Source organism: Dermacentor variabilis, chromosome 11 (assembly GCF_050947875.1).
Source record: "Dermacentor variabilis isolate Ectoservices chromosome 11, ASM5094787v1, whole genome shotgun sequence".
Classification (NCBI taxonomy): Eukaryota; Metazoa; Arthropoda; class Arachnida; order Ixodida; family Ixodidae; genus Dermacentor; species Dermacentor variabilis.
The window spans coordinates 21,238,579-21,255,089 of record NC_134578.1 but is presented as its reverse complement, the minus strand read 5'-3'; the positions used below and the strand labels follow the sequence as shown (position 1 = coordinate 21,255,089).

Here is a 16,511-nt window from a genome sequence, read left to right as displayed (position 1 = left end):
AGTGAGTGAGTGAGTGAGTGAGGGAGTGAGTGAGTGAGTGAAAACTTTATTGAGCTCTAGTAATTGTGTTCTTCTGCGGCTGGGGCGCATTTTTAAGGGGAGTCTTCCTCCTTGCGTCTTCCCCGGAGGTCTTCACCCACTGCTTCGTCCGTCCTCAATCGCAATGGTCGGCTACCCTCAGTCCAGGGCTCCGTTGGGTTCTGCTGTCCCTCGTGCACACCGTACTAGACCTAGCTGGTCTTCCAAACGGTCACTGCACAGCAGTTCCACCCATTGCTTCGCACTTGGGTGTGACATGAGAGGGACTACATCAATTTGTTGACATGCCCATGTTATGTGGTATAACGCAGGTTTCTCATAGCACCATGGACATTTGTCCTTATATAGTGTGGGATGCATTTTGCTTAGCATGTTAAGGTTAGAGTACGACCCTGTTTGTAGTCTCCATGCGACAGCTTCTTCCCTACTACGTAACTTGTGAAAAAGAAATTGAGATAAGCGCAGTGTCACGCAATTGCAAGAAGACATCACTACACGCTAGCAAGTTAGGAAAGTTCTTTCTCAGACAAAAGTACTAAAGTCCCCATGCTAACGGAGCCACCGCGTAAACGCGTGATCGCCGCTGTTGGCAAGAGCAGCGATCAGCAGCGATCAAAGACATCTCGATATCTTGAAGACAGCCGATATCGTGAGTTCCTGCAACGGCTTTTACCAACGAAGGAATTTTCCTATCTGCTAGCGGGAGAGATTGTCTTTTTACTATTCTTTTTGTCAGTTCTTCTTATTCACACTTACTAGTAGGTCTAAAAATTCAAATCTGCGTTCTTGCCTGCCGAAATCACGGTATCATTACGAGGCACGTCGGAGGGGGGGGGAAGATTCGGGACTAATTTTGACCCCCTTGGTTTCCGTAACGTGCACGTAAATCTGAGTATTGCAAAAACTTACTTAGCAAGGCAGTTTGTGCATTTCGCTTTCATCGAAATGAAGTCGCCGCTATTGCGATTGAACCCACAACTTCGAGCTCTGGAGCACAAAACCGTAGCCATTGACTGGGATATCGCGGCGCGTTACTTGTATAGCTTGTTCAATGCTTTCGTTTGAGCGTATCTGCTATCCCGTGTTTCCCGTTTAACTCCTCTGTTTTCATTCATGCTAAGTGAAATTTCAGTGTAAGAATATTACTTTATTTTCACACACCTCCACAGGAATTGTGACACCTGTATAAACATCACTTGGAAGAAGTACTGCGTGTATGTCTTGTCCCTTTCTATTTTGTGCTGACGTACATTAACACTCCAGTGACAATTTGCCCTAACCTTGCCGAACTGTCCGAGATAACCTGGTGGCCAGGAGACCCCCTGGGCTTTCTTAACATGCACATAAAGGTCGGCACATGAACCTTTCTTTCTACTTTCCATTTTCGCCACGTCGGAATCCGGTAACCGTAGTCAGGAATCAAGCACGTGCTAAGCAGCAAGTTGACGTAGACATTGAGCCACCTCGGGCGATGCTGGACAAAGTGAATACTTAGCCGATGCACTCAATAGCTGTCGGCGACGTAAGCTTGTGGAAAAATATTTTAATACATCAGATGGAACCTTCCTAAGACTGCCTTAAAGTAAATATCACCAGCGCCTGCTGCAAAGTGCACAGGCTCATACTGAGTCGTAAAATAGCGTTTGTAAGTCTGTCTTGATTCTTTTTTTTTGTTTTAGCATCAAAGCAGGAATCAATAACGGCGCAGCCTTTGTATGTGGTTTTCCAAAGCGCCCACTCTTAAGCAAACGAGAATATCTTTCAAAAATTATTCATTTAGAAAATGAACGTTCAACTTTTTTTTACGGCTTATGGTTAACCAGTCCCAACTCAGGCATACACTTCGATGCAAGCACAAATGTTAGCATGGCGGACACACTGTTGTTGCTTATTAGAGGCACAAAGAAAGTACAGATCAATTTGCAGCAGCATAAAAAAATGCACAAAGAACAGAAAGTTCCTTGATTGAAAAATACAGAACTGTAACACATCTTCGGTAACTTGAAACATGTTTGTGAGGCCGTAGCGTCACTGACATCGACGGAAATTCAAGTTAAACGCTGCCAACTCGCGTAACGCGTAATTCGACAGTATTTTCGAAACCACAAGGAACATATAATCAGCGCTGATTGGTTCATGTTTCTACGGAAAAGGTGACATCCTCAAACGTAGAGTCAAGCACAATCCTATAGAAGCAATAACATGAAAGACGAACACGAGCAGGTAGGGTAGGAAAACAGGCACTCCAAATCATGTGTACAGAAGATAAATAAACATCGTAGCAATATAAAAGTAAGGAATCTAGCAATTCATTTCGGGCAAGTTCTGGCACCCAAACGCGTCGGCGAAGCGCGGGACTGTCATGGCGACCACGTTGCACGTCGTCTGCAATTCTCCGCTATCGCTAGCGTCGTCTCTGTCCGCCAGAGCACAGCACGTGTGCACCAGTCGAAGAAAAAACAGTCTCAGGAGAACACCGCTGACGTGAAATGGAGCGTGGCGAGTCACTGCCGCTCGCAGCGCCGCCTGGGCTGCCCACCTTCGTTCGATCAGTTGCCGCCATTGCTTCCGGGGTGGCTCGGCGCTTAGGCGGGCGTGTGCGTACCTCGCCATGCACGAGCCGTACTCCGACGCGTTCCAGTTCTTCGGCAGCTCCGCTTGGAGGGTCTGCTCGCCGAGGAAGTAGCCCACGGTGGCGTAGTTCACGGCCACTTCCGTGGCCTCGGGATGATAAAAGTCGGGAACCAAGAGCCGGATGAAGGTCTCCCGGTCGGTCCACTCCATGATGAGCGACTCGCGGGTTATAAACGGCTCGCATCTGCTTCTCCTTCCGTACGACGACTTCTGTGAGAAGAATATCACGTTCGACACGAAGTCGTCGCTGTACTCTGACGGCAAGGCAGCGAGCTCGCCTGATTGCTGCGACGAAGGAATCGTGGAACCAGGGTAACCTGTTGTGTGAGGTGAAAGAACAAAGATTTCGTGTCCGCAGAAATTAATGAAAGAATGGAAAGGTTCGCCCAAACAACGTAAAGTGAAAAGATGGATGTGGCGCATATTACTTCTTGAAAAAGAAGCGAAATGAAAGCAAGATAGGGTCAGAAAGTGCCAATGTTAAAGACGACAAAGCATAAATACATGGTTGTTCAAATGACTCGATAATGAATGCTTGAGGATATACGTTTTTTCTTTGTTTTGCACTGTTCAATCTTCCCTCATTTGATCTTTTACTCGTATCGTATTCTACGCGTAATTCTGTGCAGCTTGTCTTGTTTAGCGTGGACACGTGGTTGACCATTCCTTTTTTTTCAGCTCTTGACAGTCTGGAATAGGCCCCCTCGCCTCGTTTTTATTGTTCCCCTTTCACGGTACTGCGCGGCATAGCCGAGTGTTTGCCGATTCCTCAAAACACACGCCCAAGGCTCGGATAACGCATTCGCGTGACTGGCGGCTGTCCTCTCTATCTGCTTCTCCAACCCAGCTTTCCTCTTTCTCTGGATGATGATGAAGTTTCTAGGCATACCTTTTGAAACGAGAGGGGGGGGGGGACATATAATCACCTAGCCTGTTCAATTTCCTCCGGTTTTAGTACATCTATTGCCATCTCACCTTTTCCGTATCTGATTTCCATCTTGACTTTGTGTTTAAAGGATGTGTCCCTTTCTTGTACCGTCCCCTACACTTGCAATAACTCCATTTCTGTCAGTTTCTTCCCTGCTTTTTTTTCACAGATGCTCTAAACGTCTCCTACTTATCTAGAATGCTGACAAGTTAATCACTCACCTTCTTTGAATCCCAACATTTCTGTAATGTCCACGTTCCCTACGGGGCTCTCTAGATATCTCGGCATCCATTAAAATGTGTCGAGTCGTTCCCGGGCTTTTCTAGCCGCACGTCCACGCCTCATTCCGTGGCGCATATTTGCTCCGGTATGTCTTTGCCCTCAGGTAGCCCGCTCGGGCCTCAAATAGGAAAGCACTTTACTAATTCGTAAACTAATCTTGTAATTCGTAAACTACTGACTTTACTCAATCGTAATCATATCCTTAGTCGCAGACTGCTGCTAGATGTTCTCGGCGTGGTGCGGAATCATTTGTTACCATTTCGATGTTCGTACGACATGTACAAGTCACATAACGGACCGTTTTCTTTGGAAGTGGATTCAAGATAACGAGATCCCAGACACGCCAACCCTGTGTCAAGTCAGTCAAGAAGACATTGCCTTCTAAAATCGGTACGCCACTGTAGCGTGCAAGTTGGAAAACCGCACGCCACGAATATCTTCAGACAGGTCATCGCCAAGAGCCAAGCACTTCATCATCGAGACTCCAACATATTGAAATCGTTTCCTGATATGCGCCACTCGGAGCTATAACGATGCCAATGCTCCAATAGTATATTTTTTTCTTGGAATGCACACTCTAATGTATACTATGAAGTGACACGAACCGAAATAAAATTGGCAGTGGCTTAGCTCGGCTATGCCAGGATATGCGTTGCGAAAGCCAAGGCATAACATGGTTAGCCTTGGTTAATCTTGAATGTAAGTCCAGGTTGATCTGGTTGTCTAGTTATGTAGTTATGTTGCGGCGTTTAGCCAGTCGTTCGGCGCGCTGTTCGTCTGTTTCCTGGGCGATTCGTTTCCTCTTCATCACGTTCCGATGTCGATTCCAAGCCTCCTCCCGCTTATCATAATTGCCGCCGCCCATACTGGCGCCTCAAGTCTGGTTGTTGCGCACGCGAGCTCTCCTTTTCAATCCTTCGATATGATATCAGGCATGCGACGCGGCTGGCAAAGAGAGCTGAGGAGAACGCAACCACGAGGAACGCGGTGTGACGAGGAACGCGGTGTGATATCATGTGACTCCTCGGAGCGCGGCCACGGCGAAATCGCAAGTTCGCGGCCAGTGAAGCTTTCGCTTTAAAAACTATAAAAGGAACTAGCAGGAGCACGCCCCATCCGCGTAATTTTCATAATGTTCAGTTACCGACCAAGTTTAGCGACTACATATTCAAAACAGGCGAAGAGTGCTTTATGACACCAATTTCACATCGCCATTTGGAATGAGCGGAAATTGTTATTTTTCATAACCAGGAAATGAAGTATTAACACGTCGTATATATCTAAGGAAAGAACTGTCCCTGACATCGGAGCGAAGGTTTAAAAAAGAAAATAGCTGAACTGTTGAACTGTGTAATAGCAAGCAATGAAATAACATTGTATGGAGGAAACACGGTCGCAAGACAAAACGTAGTATTCTAACGAACAGGTGGCAATGTTTTACTATACCTTGAATTTTGTTTAAAGAAACTTCAACTGCCAATTTGATGTGGAAAGAATGGGTTACGTACTGATAAGGCGATGTGGAACTAGCCCCCCCCCCCAAAAAAAATATAAAGAAAGAAAGAAATTTTGGATCTTAGCTCCTAGGCAGGCAAGAATAATAAGGCAGGAAGAGAAAGCGGAAAAAGAAGAAATAGCGTCCACACGCTCCTGTCAAAGTACTAGTCCTATAAGTGCTCTTCACACGTTCTCTAGTGCATTCATAATTCGAGCAGCAAACGCATCCGAAAGTGTGGATGGTCCGAAAGTATGCGTGCTTTAAGGCAGTTACACGGCGCGCAAATAATGGTATTGACGGTAAAATTCACAGGGCAGGCGCCTCGATGCCTTGATATCGAGCGGTAAACATGACATCTACGCGCAAAGCACTTAGGATGACACCCGGATGGAAACACCCCGAATGCAATCTCAGAAAGCACGAAGGAAAGGCTGTCACGAGAACACTCACTCGCTCCATATCCAGTAGGCGGCGCTGACATATCATGGTATTCCGTAGGAATGTTCCTCAGAGACTGGATTAGGGTGCGTGTCGCTTGCATAACATCCTCCCGAATGCGGTGCACGTCGGCGGCGGTGCCAGGCCTGTGCACGTGCGTAGAGACCCACAGTCGGTAGCGATACCCGAAAAGCAGCTCCAGCGCGCGCACGCAGGTCTCGTACTTCGCAGCATTTTCGCCAGCGTCGTCGACAACCGCAAGTTTCCCGTGCTGGACGTCGTCCTCAAGCACGAAGAACTGTGACATGGGAACCAGCATCAGGTAAATTTTGAGGTCCGGCAGACTTGACTTCGCCAGCAGATCCAGAATGACACGGACGTCGGGCAGATTGCTGACGCGTGCGCTTGAAGGTGGTTCGTTCCCACCGGTCAGCCTCGCGTATTCGCCGACGATGCGCGACCAGTTCGTTGTGGGAGTGTCCAGTTCCCTCAAGCTCATCTCGGTGACCTCTGTTTGGGAACACGTGGACGAGGACGCAGCCAAGGCGTCGTCGATGCCTTCCAGCGCATCTATCTCGTCAGTCGAGGAGCCGTTCGTGATTATGGGCAAGGCACGGTTGATAAAAGACCTCCGTAAGAAACTTCCCATGTGCTGCACCATTGACATACCGGGAGCTATCTCGAGAGTTCCGTAAGAAGAAACGTTGCTGGGATCACGTGCCCAGCGTATGTCTATAGCGGTCGTCATGTTATAGAACAGCGCGTGCTTTACAGCGACTGCGAAGAGGTCTTCGAAGGTCGTGACGGCGGTCCAGAATGGGAGGCGAATTCCAGACGCACGCAGGGTCTCGCGTAAGTTCACCGGTTCTTCGTCAAAGAAATTCAGGCAGGACCTGCAAGTTTATTTCAATGTGATGCATTAGGCGTTTTCAACGTAACTGCAAAAGTATTTCTGCCCCGGACATCTAACTGCTAGACATTAACTGCTTAGTAAACGCTTGAATTGGGTGTACTTTGGTATTGAACTTTGGGTTTACTTGGAATCAAAGCTAACGAAATGCATCTGTCGATTAATGTACTCGATACTTGATTATCAAATTCCGGAGTTTTACGTTCCAAAGCCACCATTTGATGATGAGGCACGCTATAATTTTGACATGGGGATCACTAACGTGCTCCCAATGAACTAATCACAGAACTTTCTGCATTTGTCCCCCATGGAAATGTGGCCTCCACGGCCTGGATCTGATCCCGCGAGCCCATCGCAGTACCTTAGCAGGGCAACACTCGCGTAAAACAATCACGCGAAAAGCTATTACTGCTGCTTCGTTTGCTAGCGCACTAGCTAGCGTCGCAATTTATTCGGAATCGAACGAATCGTCTTTTCGACGATTCGGCTCGTTTTCTACAGTCATACAATGTACGAGTAGGTTGTGGCTAAAGGTGCCTGCGACGTATGCTTTCAACTTTCTTTTTCATATATATTAGACAGATCGGCAGCCTTATTTCTTTATGTAAGCACACTCCGGTGACGTCGTTGGTTTTGGCATGTTTCACGATACGATATGCCAGGCGAAAGCGCGCGTAAAAACTGAGTACGCACTTCTTTCGCGTCAACGTTTCTGCTGTGTGTGTTGCGTTAAAGCGCGCCTGAGGGGAGGGGGCAGCCGGCGAAAACCGGCGTGTGCATCACTGCTGCAACAATTGCATTAGCAGTGTCGCTTTTGTTGCCACAGCGTTTACGCGCCCTTTCACCGCATGAAAAACGTGTCCTATTCGGTGCCTCTCTATGGGACACTATCCATATTCTTTTCACAAACGGACCAAATACTGAGTCACTGCATCGTCTTCGGTCTAATAGTTTAGAACGTTGGGCTGAGCTGAGGGAACTGGGTTCGAAACCAACCGTCGGGCCAACTTGGGTTGCTGGGTATGTGCCACTGGGTACGTACATCTTATTAACCAATTTGACGTCAACTAGGGACACTGCGTGCATGCAACAGCGCATGCGCCACTCTTCAACGACGATAAAGAAGATTCTTACGAATTTCTAGCGTGTTGGGACGAATTCAAACGGCGTCATATAGTGTGTGACGCGTGTGTGAATGTATATTATTCAGACACATATTTGTCTTAATATTCTTTCGGACACGCGTCAAACACGCGCTTTGTGGCGGCGCCGCCAGGTGGCGCAAAGCCCTTAAATGGAAGGGCTTGTATAGCACGCCTGATTGGCTCAAGCAGGCTAGGTGAGCATTTTTCACTGCTTCGTTTCAAAGGAAAATGCCCGTAACTCATCGTCGTCGTCGAGGCGCGAGAGAGGAGCCCCGTTGCATACATGCCTCGTACATGACGGGTTTCGGCAGCTGCACAGCCGGTTGTGTCGCTGCATCTCTTCATTGCTAATTCCATTAACTTCGTCGTTTATTGTGAGATGGGTTCTGCTGGAGTTTTTTGGCTATAGCCGGTGATGCGTGCTTACAATGTGGTTATTCGACATTACTGCAGGCCATTTGTTTGCGGGATTCCTGCCACTCCTATTTCACACAGTAATTGTAGTTGCACCCTACACTACTGGTATGCCTGTGAAGTTTCGTCCCGACACATATTTCTGTTCTCTCTATTCTCTTCTCTCCAACTATCGGCATAGACACCAGGCGGTCACCACAGCGGGAAGAATGAACAAAGACATGAATGCCGTTTCTCTAAACTCGTAAGCGCAGCTCGCCGGAAACGGATTCGCGAGTGCTGCCTCAGTGATTTTTACCTGTAAAGTGCACGCACCCTGTAGACTGTGTCTGCATACTGACCTGTAGACTCTCACCATGTGCTGCGCCGTGCTGTTGAACAGCATCGACGAACCAGGTCTGCTCATCTTGAGCAAACTGGCGTTCACTGCAGCGACGTAGGCACGACGTTGAATTGCCATGTAGTTGTGGCGCCTAGCGTCGTCCCCAGCGGCATATGACGCGTTTGCCCATCGGCCGCACGCGAAGCCGTAGAAATCCTTGCAAGGGTCAGCAAACACGTCGATGGAGGCGCTCACTTCCCACACGGCGTTCTGACAGTCCACGGTGGCGCAGGCGTTGGCCAGCTGCTCGATCCACAGCGCATGCTTCGCGTGACGACCCTTTGGTTGGGCGCGCATAAGCAGCAGTGCAATGATGCCAATGACCACACACGGAATCAAGAGGGCGGTGAACAGCGTCGTGCGACTTGCCCTGGACAAGCGACTGTCGTCGACGGATGTGGCAGGACTTGCAGTCGCAGGACGTCTCCCTGACTTCTGCCATCCTGTCAGGGGTAACAAATCAGAAGGATAGATGTGACCACTGGACAAAGCGACCGCTGTCAAATACCACTGCCACGCAGGAGTTACCGTTTCTGGCCGCTGCAACGCTCTCTGCGCAGAGTACTAAACTGGTTTAAACCGGCGGGCCAAAAATTGCATGCTTTACGAAAAAAATAAGCGCTAATTTGGAAAGGTTGTGCTCGATCAGCTGTTCTGTGATTTTTATGTATATTGTAGCGAGATACTGCGTCTAATGTAAATTTGTAAACGTTATACATTTTTGTACGAATTTTGCGAAAGACCTTTAGTGCAGACTCATGCACAGTGTTTGTTGCTTCCTTTGCGTCTTTAAAGGTGGTAGACCCAGTGAAGCTGTCATAATGCAGCTTTTCTCACATTATCATTGGAACGAAAGTACAGTACTGCAACCTACCGGTGTGGTACCATAAGCTGGAAACGTGAAATTCAGGTATTGATATACTGAGGTGGCTATTTACTTTATTTAACCTAAACACCTAGGATGCATCATAGGACGAGGATTATTGCGGAGTACATGGTTACCTACAATGACCATCCTAACGCAAGCGGGGTCAAAAATAGATTACGTACTAGCAGTAAAAACATAGGGAATTTAGACACTCATTTTGCGTAATCGGAGAAATATACAACTTCCAATACAAGGTTATGCTATTGCCAATCGACAGACACGCCGGTAGCACTATATTTTGACACAATGATTCAGACAGGTTCGGTTTTTTTTTTCGGTAAGCCATATTCAATCCGTTTGTTCGATGTTACAGGAGGAGAGCTGCTAACCAGGGGCGTAGCCAGAAATCTCGTTCGGGGGGGGGAGGGGGGGGGGCTCACGTTGGAGCTTGGCCTCCTCACAGAATTTGTCGAGGGATGAAATACATGAATAGTAACTGCATTGCAATTGCCAACGATGCTGCAAACAAATTCTTGAACTCCTCGCACTGTCAAGACAAGTAAAATATGTATTTTTTCATGAATGAATATATTCTTATGTCCTAAATATTGTGCCAAAAATAACTGATATCAATGTTTCCATGTTGTTTGTCTATTTATTAAGAAAGAAAATATCACACGAACTTTAGAACTACATCAGTGCGAAACTAGCAAAGCAGTGCATGCTGGTGATATGATATATGTAAAGGCCGTGAAATGAACAAGTTGAGGACAAATATGTTAATGATACTTTGTCATTCGAAAGCCTTGTTTACATTTTTGTACATATGCAACGGCCAGGGGAAAATATCAGTGACACTGCCCTTCATTTCAATGTACTGCGCAGGAGCGGCTGTCACCGGTTGCGTATTGTAATTGGACCGAAATCGTAGTCGCAACAGAGATCAGATATAAAAAGCAGCAGTTCGGCAAAATATACCTTAGAAATTCGAAGGACAATGAAATACACAAATGCCAAGATAAAGATTGTTAAAAAGCAAAAAAGTGTCTGGAAACAAAGTTCACTGCATGTATCCACAAGACCTCGCAACAAGATACATAAATATACGTATAAGTAACCAATAAATCTACGTATCTAAGCAAAAGTCACCTTATAGAGGGTGTTTCAGCTAATTTTAGCCTGATTTTAAAGATATGCCCATAACTCTAAGACAACGTGGCCAAGTGCATGTTGCTCACTTTTGTACGTAGTGTGTCAAGCGACATTTTGTATTTTGCTTAATTATTAGTCAAGATTAATAAACCAACTTCTGAAGTAACGAAGTTAGGAAAAAAATTCCATTTAGAAAATTGCAGAGCGGTTTGCAAAGCGTCTGAATAAACAGTTTCTGTCTTTCTATATATGTATTAGGTATTAGTGTATTTCTGCTTACTGATGACGCCCGCGAACTGCAAAACTAGTGACATGCCCGCTTGCGCGTCGTGATTGCACTGCTCCCCAACGTTCATCGCATATACAGCCATAGGCGCGCTACCACTTAAAGGGCGACAGGGCAACCACGGAGGCGTCGGCTGTGCCGTTTATGCCAGCGATGCGCTCCCCTCGTTAAACTTCGTTATAGCGATAAGCAGACGCAGCGGTTATCGCTTGTGCTGCCGGAAGCAACAGGTCCGTCATTTCGCGATGGCTGTAAGCAAATTCAACATCCCTCAATAAAAAAAACTCAGTTTTCAGAAGGCTGAAAATGGTGTAATAAGAGTATCATTAATGACCAGGCCAGTCTTTAATTGAATTTACGTTTATTTTCATGCGCTTTTACAGCAAGCGCTCTAAGAAGTCACCTTCTGCAGCGATACAACACTGGGACCTTCTGAGAACGCTTGCTGTCGCTGCCTTGAGCACCGTCAGTGAAATGCTGTAGCAGACTTCAATTATCTTCCCCTGTAAAGCTTCTGTAGTCGTCGTTTCCGTCGTGTATACGTGATACTTAATATAGCCCCAGAAGAAAAATTCATGAGGGTTGATGTCGGATGACATTGCCGGCCATAGCACAGGCCCGTTTCTCTCTATACATTGCCCTGGGAAAGTAACATCAAGGTTTGCTCGTGCTTGACGGTCGTGCTTGACTCGCCCCGTCGTGCTGACACCACATTGCGTCAAGCTGGGCTAGTGGCATGTTGCAGCAGAAGTCTTCAACCTGCCCTTTGAGGAACTGACATACCTCTCGCCGGTCAGAGTGCTGTTAAAAACATTGGACCAATGACTGTGCTGTCATATATTCCGCACCAAACGTTAAAAGACCACTGATATTGGTGGCGGGATATTCCTAGCCAGTGGGGATTTCGCTCACTTCTATAGTGTGCGTCGTGGATATTTATTTGGCAATTTCAGGAAAAGTTCATCTCGTCAGTCCGGATACCTTGGTGAGAAAGTCAGAATCCTGCTCCTCCTGAATCAAAATCCAATTCGCAAAGTTGAGCCTCTTTTGAAGATCCCTTGACTCCAGGGATCTTCAAAATGCAACTGCAGGTGATAAGGGTGCAGTCCATCTGTATTCAAAATCATCCAGGCAGTTGAGTTCGACACACCGAGCTGTGCGCTCACGCTGCGCGTGCTAGCGTGTGGATTAGCTGCCATGAAAGACAAAACGTTGGAGGGAACCTCATTATTTCTGACTCAAACTCTCTGCCTCTTTCTTGTGAAGCTGCCGGTTTGCTTCAGCGACTCGTAGGTGTTGAATATTCGAATCGGGCTCAGTCGCGTACCCGGGTGCCAACTTCGAAATATTCTCGCAGCCTGCTGTCTCTGTCTGCTTGCAGCTACTACGGCAAGGATCATGTTTGCTTTTTCCTCGTTGGAAAAAGGTATCACGAAATGGCTCGCGCTTTAGCGGCCGATGCACTATAGTCTGTTTATCGCTGTTTGGAATTACCACCTACCGCTACAACCCTGTCCATCAGTCGCTTTACACAGCACAGGAGATAACGGTTGCTAGCTTAAATCGAACAGCCAACGCTTGCGTCGCTGCTCTGTCGCTTTTTAAGTGGCAGCTAGTCCATCTATAGCTGTTTGTGCGCGGAAAGCTCGGGAGCAGTGCAATCACGACATGCAAGCGGGCATGTCACGTTGTGTTTCTTGTATTTCGCAGGAATCCGCAGTGCGCTGAAAACCACTAATACTTAATAGATAGAAAGACAGAAACTGTTTATTCGGACGCTTTTCAAAGCGCTCTGAAACTTTCTAATTGGAATTTTTTCCTAGCTTCGTTGTTTCGGAGGTTAGTTAATTAATCTTAACTAATTATCTAATTAAGCAAAATACAAGAATAGCACAGAATGCATACAAAAGTGAGCAACATGCATTTGGTCGCGTCGTCTTAGAGTGCACCGGCATATTTTTAAACTCTGGCTAAAGTTAGCTAAAGAACCCTGTATAATGCGTCAAACAAGGCAAATAAACATGTTGCGCAATCGCAGATTCACAGATCACAAAATCCTAAGGCCCGCACCCCCCCTCCCTCCACTCCCCCGATACATGGCGCGCGAGGGAAGGCGGCGTGCTTCCTTCCCGCTTTTCTGCGTTGCTCACACAAGACTGATCTACCATCGTCGGTGTCCCCCTCCACCCCCTCCCCCGCTACGCTTTCACTCGCACATGCAGCATGCGGCGCGCACTGACGAAGTTATCGCCCTTGGACTTCATACGGAACATGACGGCGACGACAGAAATGCGCCTTGAGTGTCCACCTAATTGCTATCACAATAATATAGTAAGAGTATCCGGCAAGTGAAGAGTCCCATGGCCCATTACTTTTCGCAGAAGTAGTAACGAACTCGAACTTACAACAAGCGACAATTCGCTGCGCGGTAACGATGTCTTTTTGTGTGTGTGTGTGTGGGTGAGGGGGGCACTTAAATGAAGAAACGCAAAGGAAAGCATCTTGGCCGCAATCGAATGCCTACTTGGAGCACCTAATGTAGCTACCTAAGGAATATCCAAAAAAAAAACGTGAGACGCTTGGTCCACAGAGAACCAAATGCATGCTGCTCGTTATCCTACACTGGCGAGATAAGACTTTCCGTAGACGTTGCGATAACATCGAAACGATGGCGATGCCATCAAGCGAACGCGTTGCAATCTCTCGAGTCCCCAAAGTGGTGACGGCGAGCGACCATTGCTTCTTTTTCTCGTCTGCTAGCCAGAAAGCGTCCAAAACTCTCTGAGGCCAAAATCCGCCCGGCCAGAAAAAAATGAATGCGCACCGCAGTGCGCCGCGCGATTGTCAGGGCAACACACAAAAAATGCATGACCTCTAGCTGGCTCTGTTAGCCCGCGGGTAGCGAGAACAAAAAATTGGAGAGGCTCAATGTGTCCTCGCGAATAAGATTCAAAGTAGAAAAAATAAATAAGAATGCAGTTACCTTTGCTGGCTTTAGTGTCTTGACATGCATGGATGCTTGGGCGCAGGTGAAAAAGATGTTGATATTCTTTTCTGTGACATGATGGCAAATATGAACCATCACAACGCTTCGTCTCATCGGACCTCGCTGCGTGCTTTGCTAACTTGTCTGATAGTGTATTGATTTGGCTTGTTTCGTTGTATGGTCCGATGTACGACTTTAGAAAAGTAAATGCAGCTTTCGCATCAAATGTTAATAAGAATAATAAACCATCAAAAATCCGGAAATGAAAATCTAAAGCACGACTTTGGAAATATCAATGCACCTTTCGCCTCAAAACATTATGTGATCTTTATACCTCTAAAGTTTCTTAACTGAAATCCATGCACTCCGTAGATTCTGCGGCCTCTGCGAGATGCCGCGGCGGGCACGCTCGCCATCAAAGCGACCTTGAAACTTTGTGCTCGGATGGGGATCTTTGCGTTATGCGACTACAGGTGCATGGGCGTCGCCACGAAATCCAGCCCGAGTTCACAATGTTCGCGCCAAAATGTTTTTTCGGGCGCAAAAAATACGTTCTAGGGAAAAATCAGAATGATTTCCGGCGCCGTGGGTTGTTTTGGCTGGCGGTGCGTCACAGCACGAAAAAATTCGGGGGGGGGGGGGGCTGAAGCCCCATAAGCAACACCCCCACCCCAGGCTACGCCCTTGCTGCTAAATAAATATTGAAATGCTGGAAATTATGTCAAAACACGATCTGCTACTACTGGAGGAGTGACAAAACGACATATTAGAAACTGGGGTTCATCTAGGCGTACGAAGGATATTATTGTGGCGGTAAGAACGAACTTTTGCAGAGGCGAATGCTGAACACGAAACATCGGCTGCAGATCCTACCAGGCATGTTTGTCACATGAGCGATTAGGATTGGCGAAAAGTTAAGTTGGCCGGACACCTTTCCATCGCACACTTCATCACTATCACCACGAACACCATATTCTGCTCAGTAGGGTGAAGGCCACATCAAGAGAGTCTATATTTACCTCTTTGCCCTAACTCAGCCAAAGCTACCGTGCCACATTCTCCAATCTTATCTCTCCATCGAATCGTCTACCTCCCTCGAATCTGTTGTCTTCGTGAGCACAGCGATATCGCACAGTAATGTTACGAGGGAATAATGAGCGAACGCTCCCATTGCCACCATGCGACCATGCAGTTGTTACTGCTTTAGGTTGCACTAACTTCGAGATCGACTCAGGAGAACGGTCAGAAAGTCACACGAAAGTCGCGGTTAGTTCTCAAGAAAACCTAATTGCTTTCACATGTCCCTGAAAACGCGAACTTTGTTCCGCTCAACAAAATGGGCAGAAAACCTCCACACGCTCCTACGCCTGCACCACGTAAGCATCGTTGACGGACACAAAGCGAAAGGCGTGGTCGGTAAAGCTGTCGACGGCAGGAACGACAACTTTTCTTCATGTCTTAACTAATTTCGTATTTCATCACAGGAATATGGGCGAAAAATTTTGCCAGTTTTACCCGAAGGGCGAAGCATTCACCGCAGAAAGTCAAGGCATATTTACGTGGATGAATGCGAAATCATTGACCGAATTTCGATGGGGGCGAAATGCGAAAACACCCGTGTACTTAGATATAGGTGCACGTTAAAGAACCCCAGGTGGTCGAAATTTCCGGAGTCCTCCACTACGGCGAGCCTCATAATCAGAAAGTGGTTTTGGCACGTAAAACCCCATAATTTAATTTTTTTTGCGATATCATTGAGGCGTCTTTCCAATGACGACTCGTTTTAAGAAACGTAATTGTATTTTTTTTCACGGCACCTTGTATCATTTCCGGCATCACGTGCTTCGGCCTCGTTCTCGTACTTGCGTGGACGCTCAAAGAAGCTGGCTACTGGCTCAGAAGTCGAAGTTAGAGTCTCGTCTATCGTGGTGCGCAACAAAACTCGCCGAAATCACCGCACCAGCTGGCAGCGCCGCAACGCGCGACACTATATATGGACTGGCCGGCCGGGAATTCTATCTCTCTGAGCACGTGAAATTTTGTACCACCTCCGTCAAAACTTCGTCTACTGTAGTGCACGCCGTAACTCACCGAAATCGCCGCACCGACTGGCAGTGGGCCAGTGCCGGCAGCAGCCTTGCAGAAAGCTGGCATGACGAGTGGCATTGCAGCCAGCCGTGTACGGAGAAGACGACGAACGCGCGAGCGGTGGCACGAGCTTGTCCCGGTGACCACGTGACCTTATGCACATTCTCCGGCCACGCCGCTGGATTTTCATGAGCCAAACGACGCTGTCGCATTAAAATAGGTAGATTTATCTTTGAGCTTCAATTACTCGGATGGCGTTCTAACTATACGTGGGTGCAGCATGTTGGCGTAAGGCAGCACGCCAGGCAACTCCTTTTGAGCGAAAGGAAAAGCGCCCTGGCAAGTTGCCAGGCGACTTACAACGCTGGCGTGCTGAGGAGTAGCGCCAGCTGGCGTGACAGACATCGCACCTTGGTGGTGAACGAGATGAGGACGATGGAAAACTTTCGTCATTAGTCAGC

General features: G+C 47.4%; 1 protein-coding gene across 1 annotated transcript; it reads right to left on the bottom strand.

Moving 5' to 3' along the window:
* Positions 1-177: 177 nt before the first annotated feature.
* Positions 178-16,213, bottom strand: LOC142564485 (uncharacterized). The gene is made up of 5 exons (XM_075675502.1): positions 16,054-16,213; positions 8,630-9,113; positions 5,832-6,712; positions 2,645-2,990; positions 178-253 (listed from the first exon to the last, which is right to left on the bottom strand). The coding sequence occupies exons 1-5, from the start codon at positions 16,211-16,213 to the stop codon at positions 178-180; spliced, it is 1,947 nt and encodes a 648-aa protein (XP_075531617.1).
* Between the last annotated feature and the right edge of the window lie 298 nt (positions 16,214-16,511).

Excerpts from the sequence above, each read along its gene's own strand:
- LOC142564485 (XM_075675502.1), bottom strand. The coding sequence starts at position 16,213 with ATGTGCATAAGGTCACGTGGTCACCGGGACAAGCTCGTGCCACCGCTC. Across the intron at positions 9,114-16,053 it reads CAGTCGGTGCGGCGATTTCG|GATGGCAGAAGTCAGGGAGA; the intron begins GTGAGTTACGGC and ends TACCCCTGACAG. Across the intron at positions 254-2,644 it reads TACGGCTCGTGCATGGCGAG|TGACCGTTTGGAAGACCAGC; the intron begins GTACGCACACGC and ends ACTGCTGTGCAG.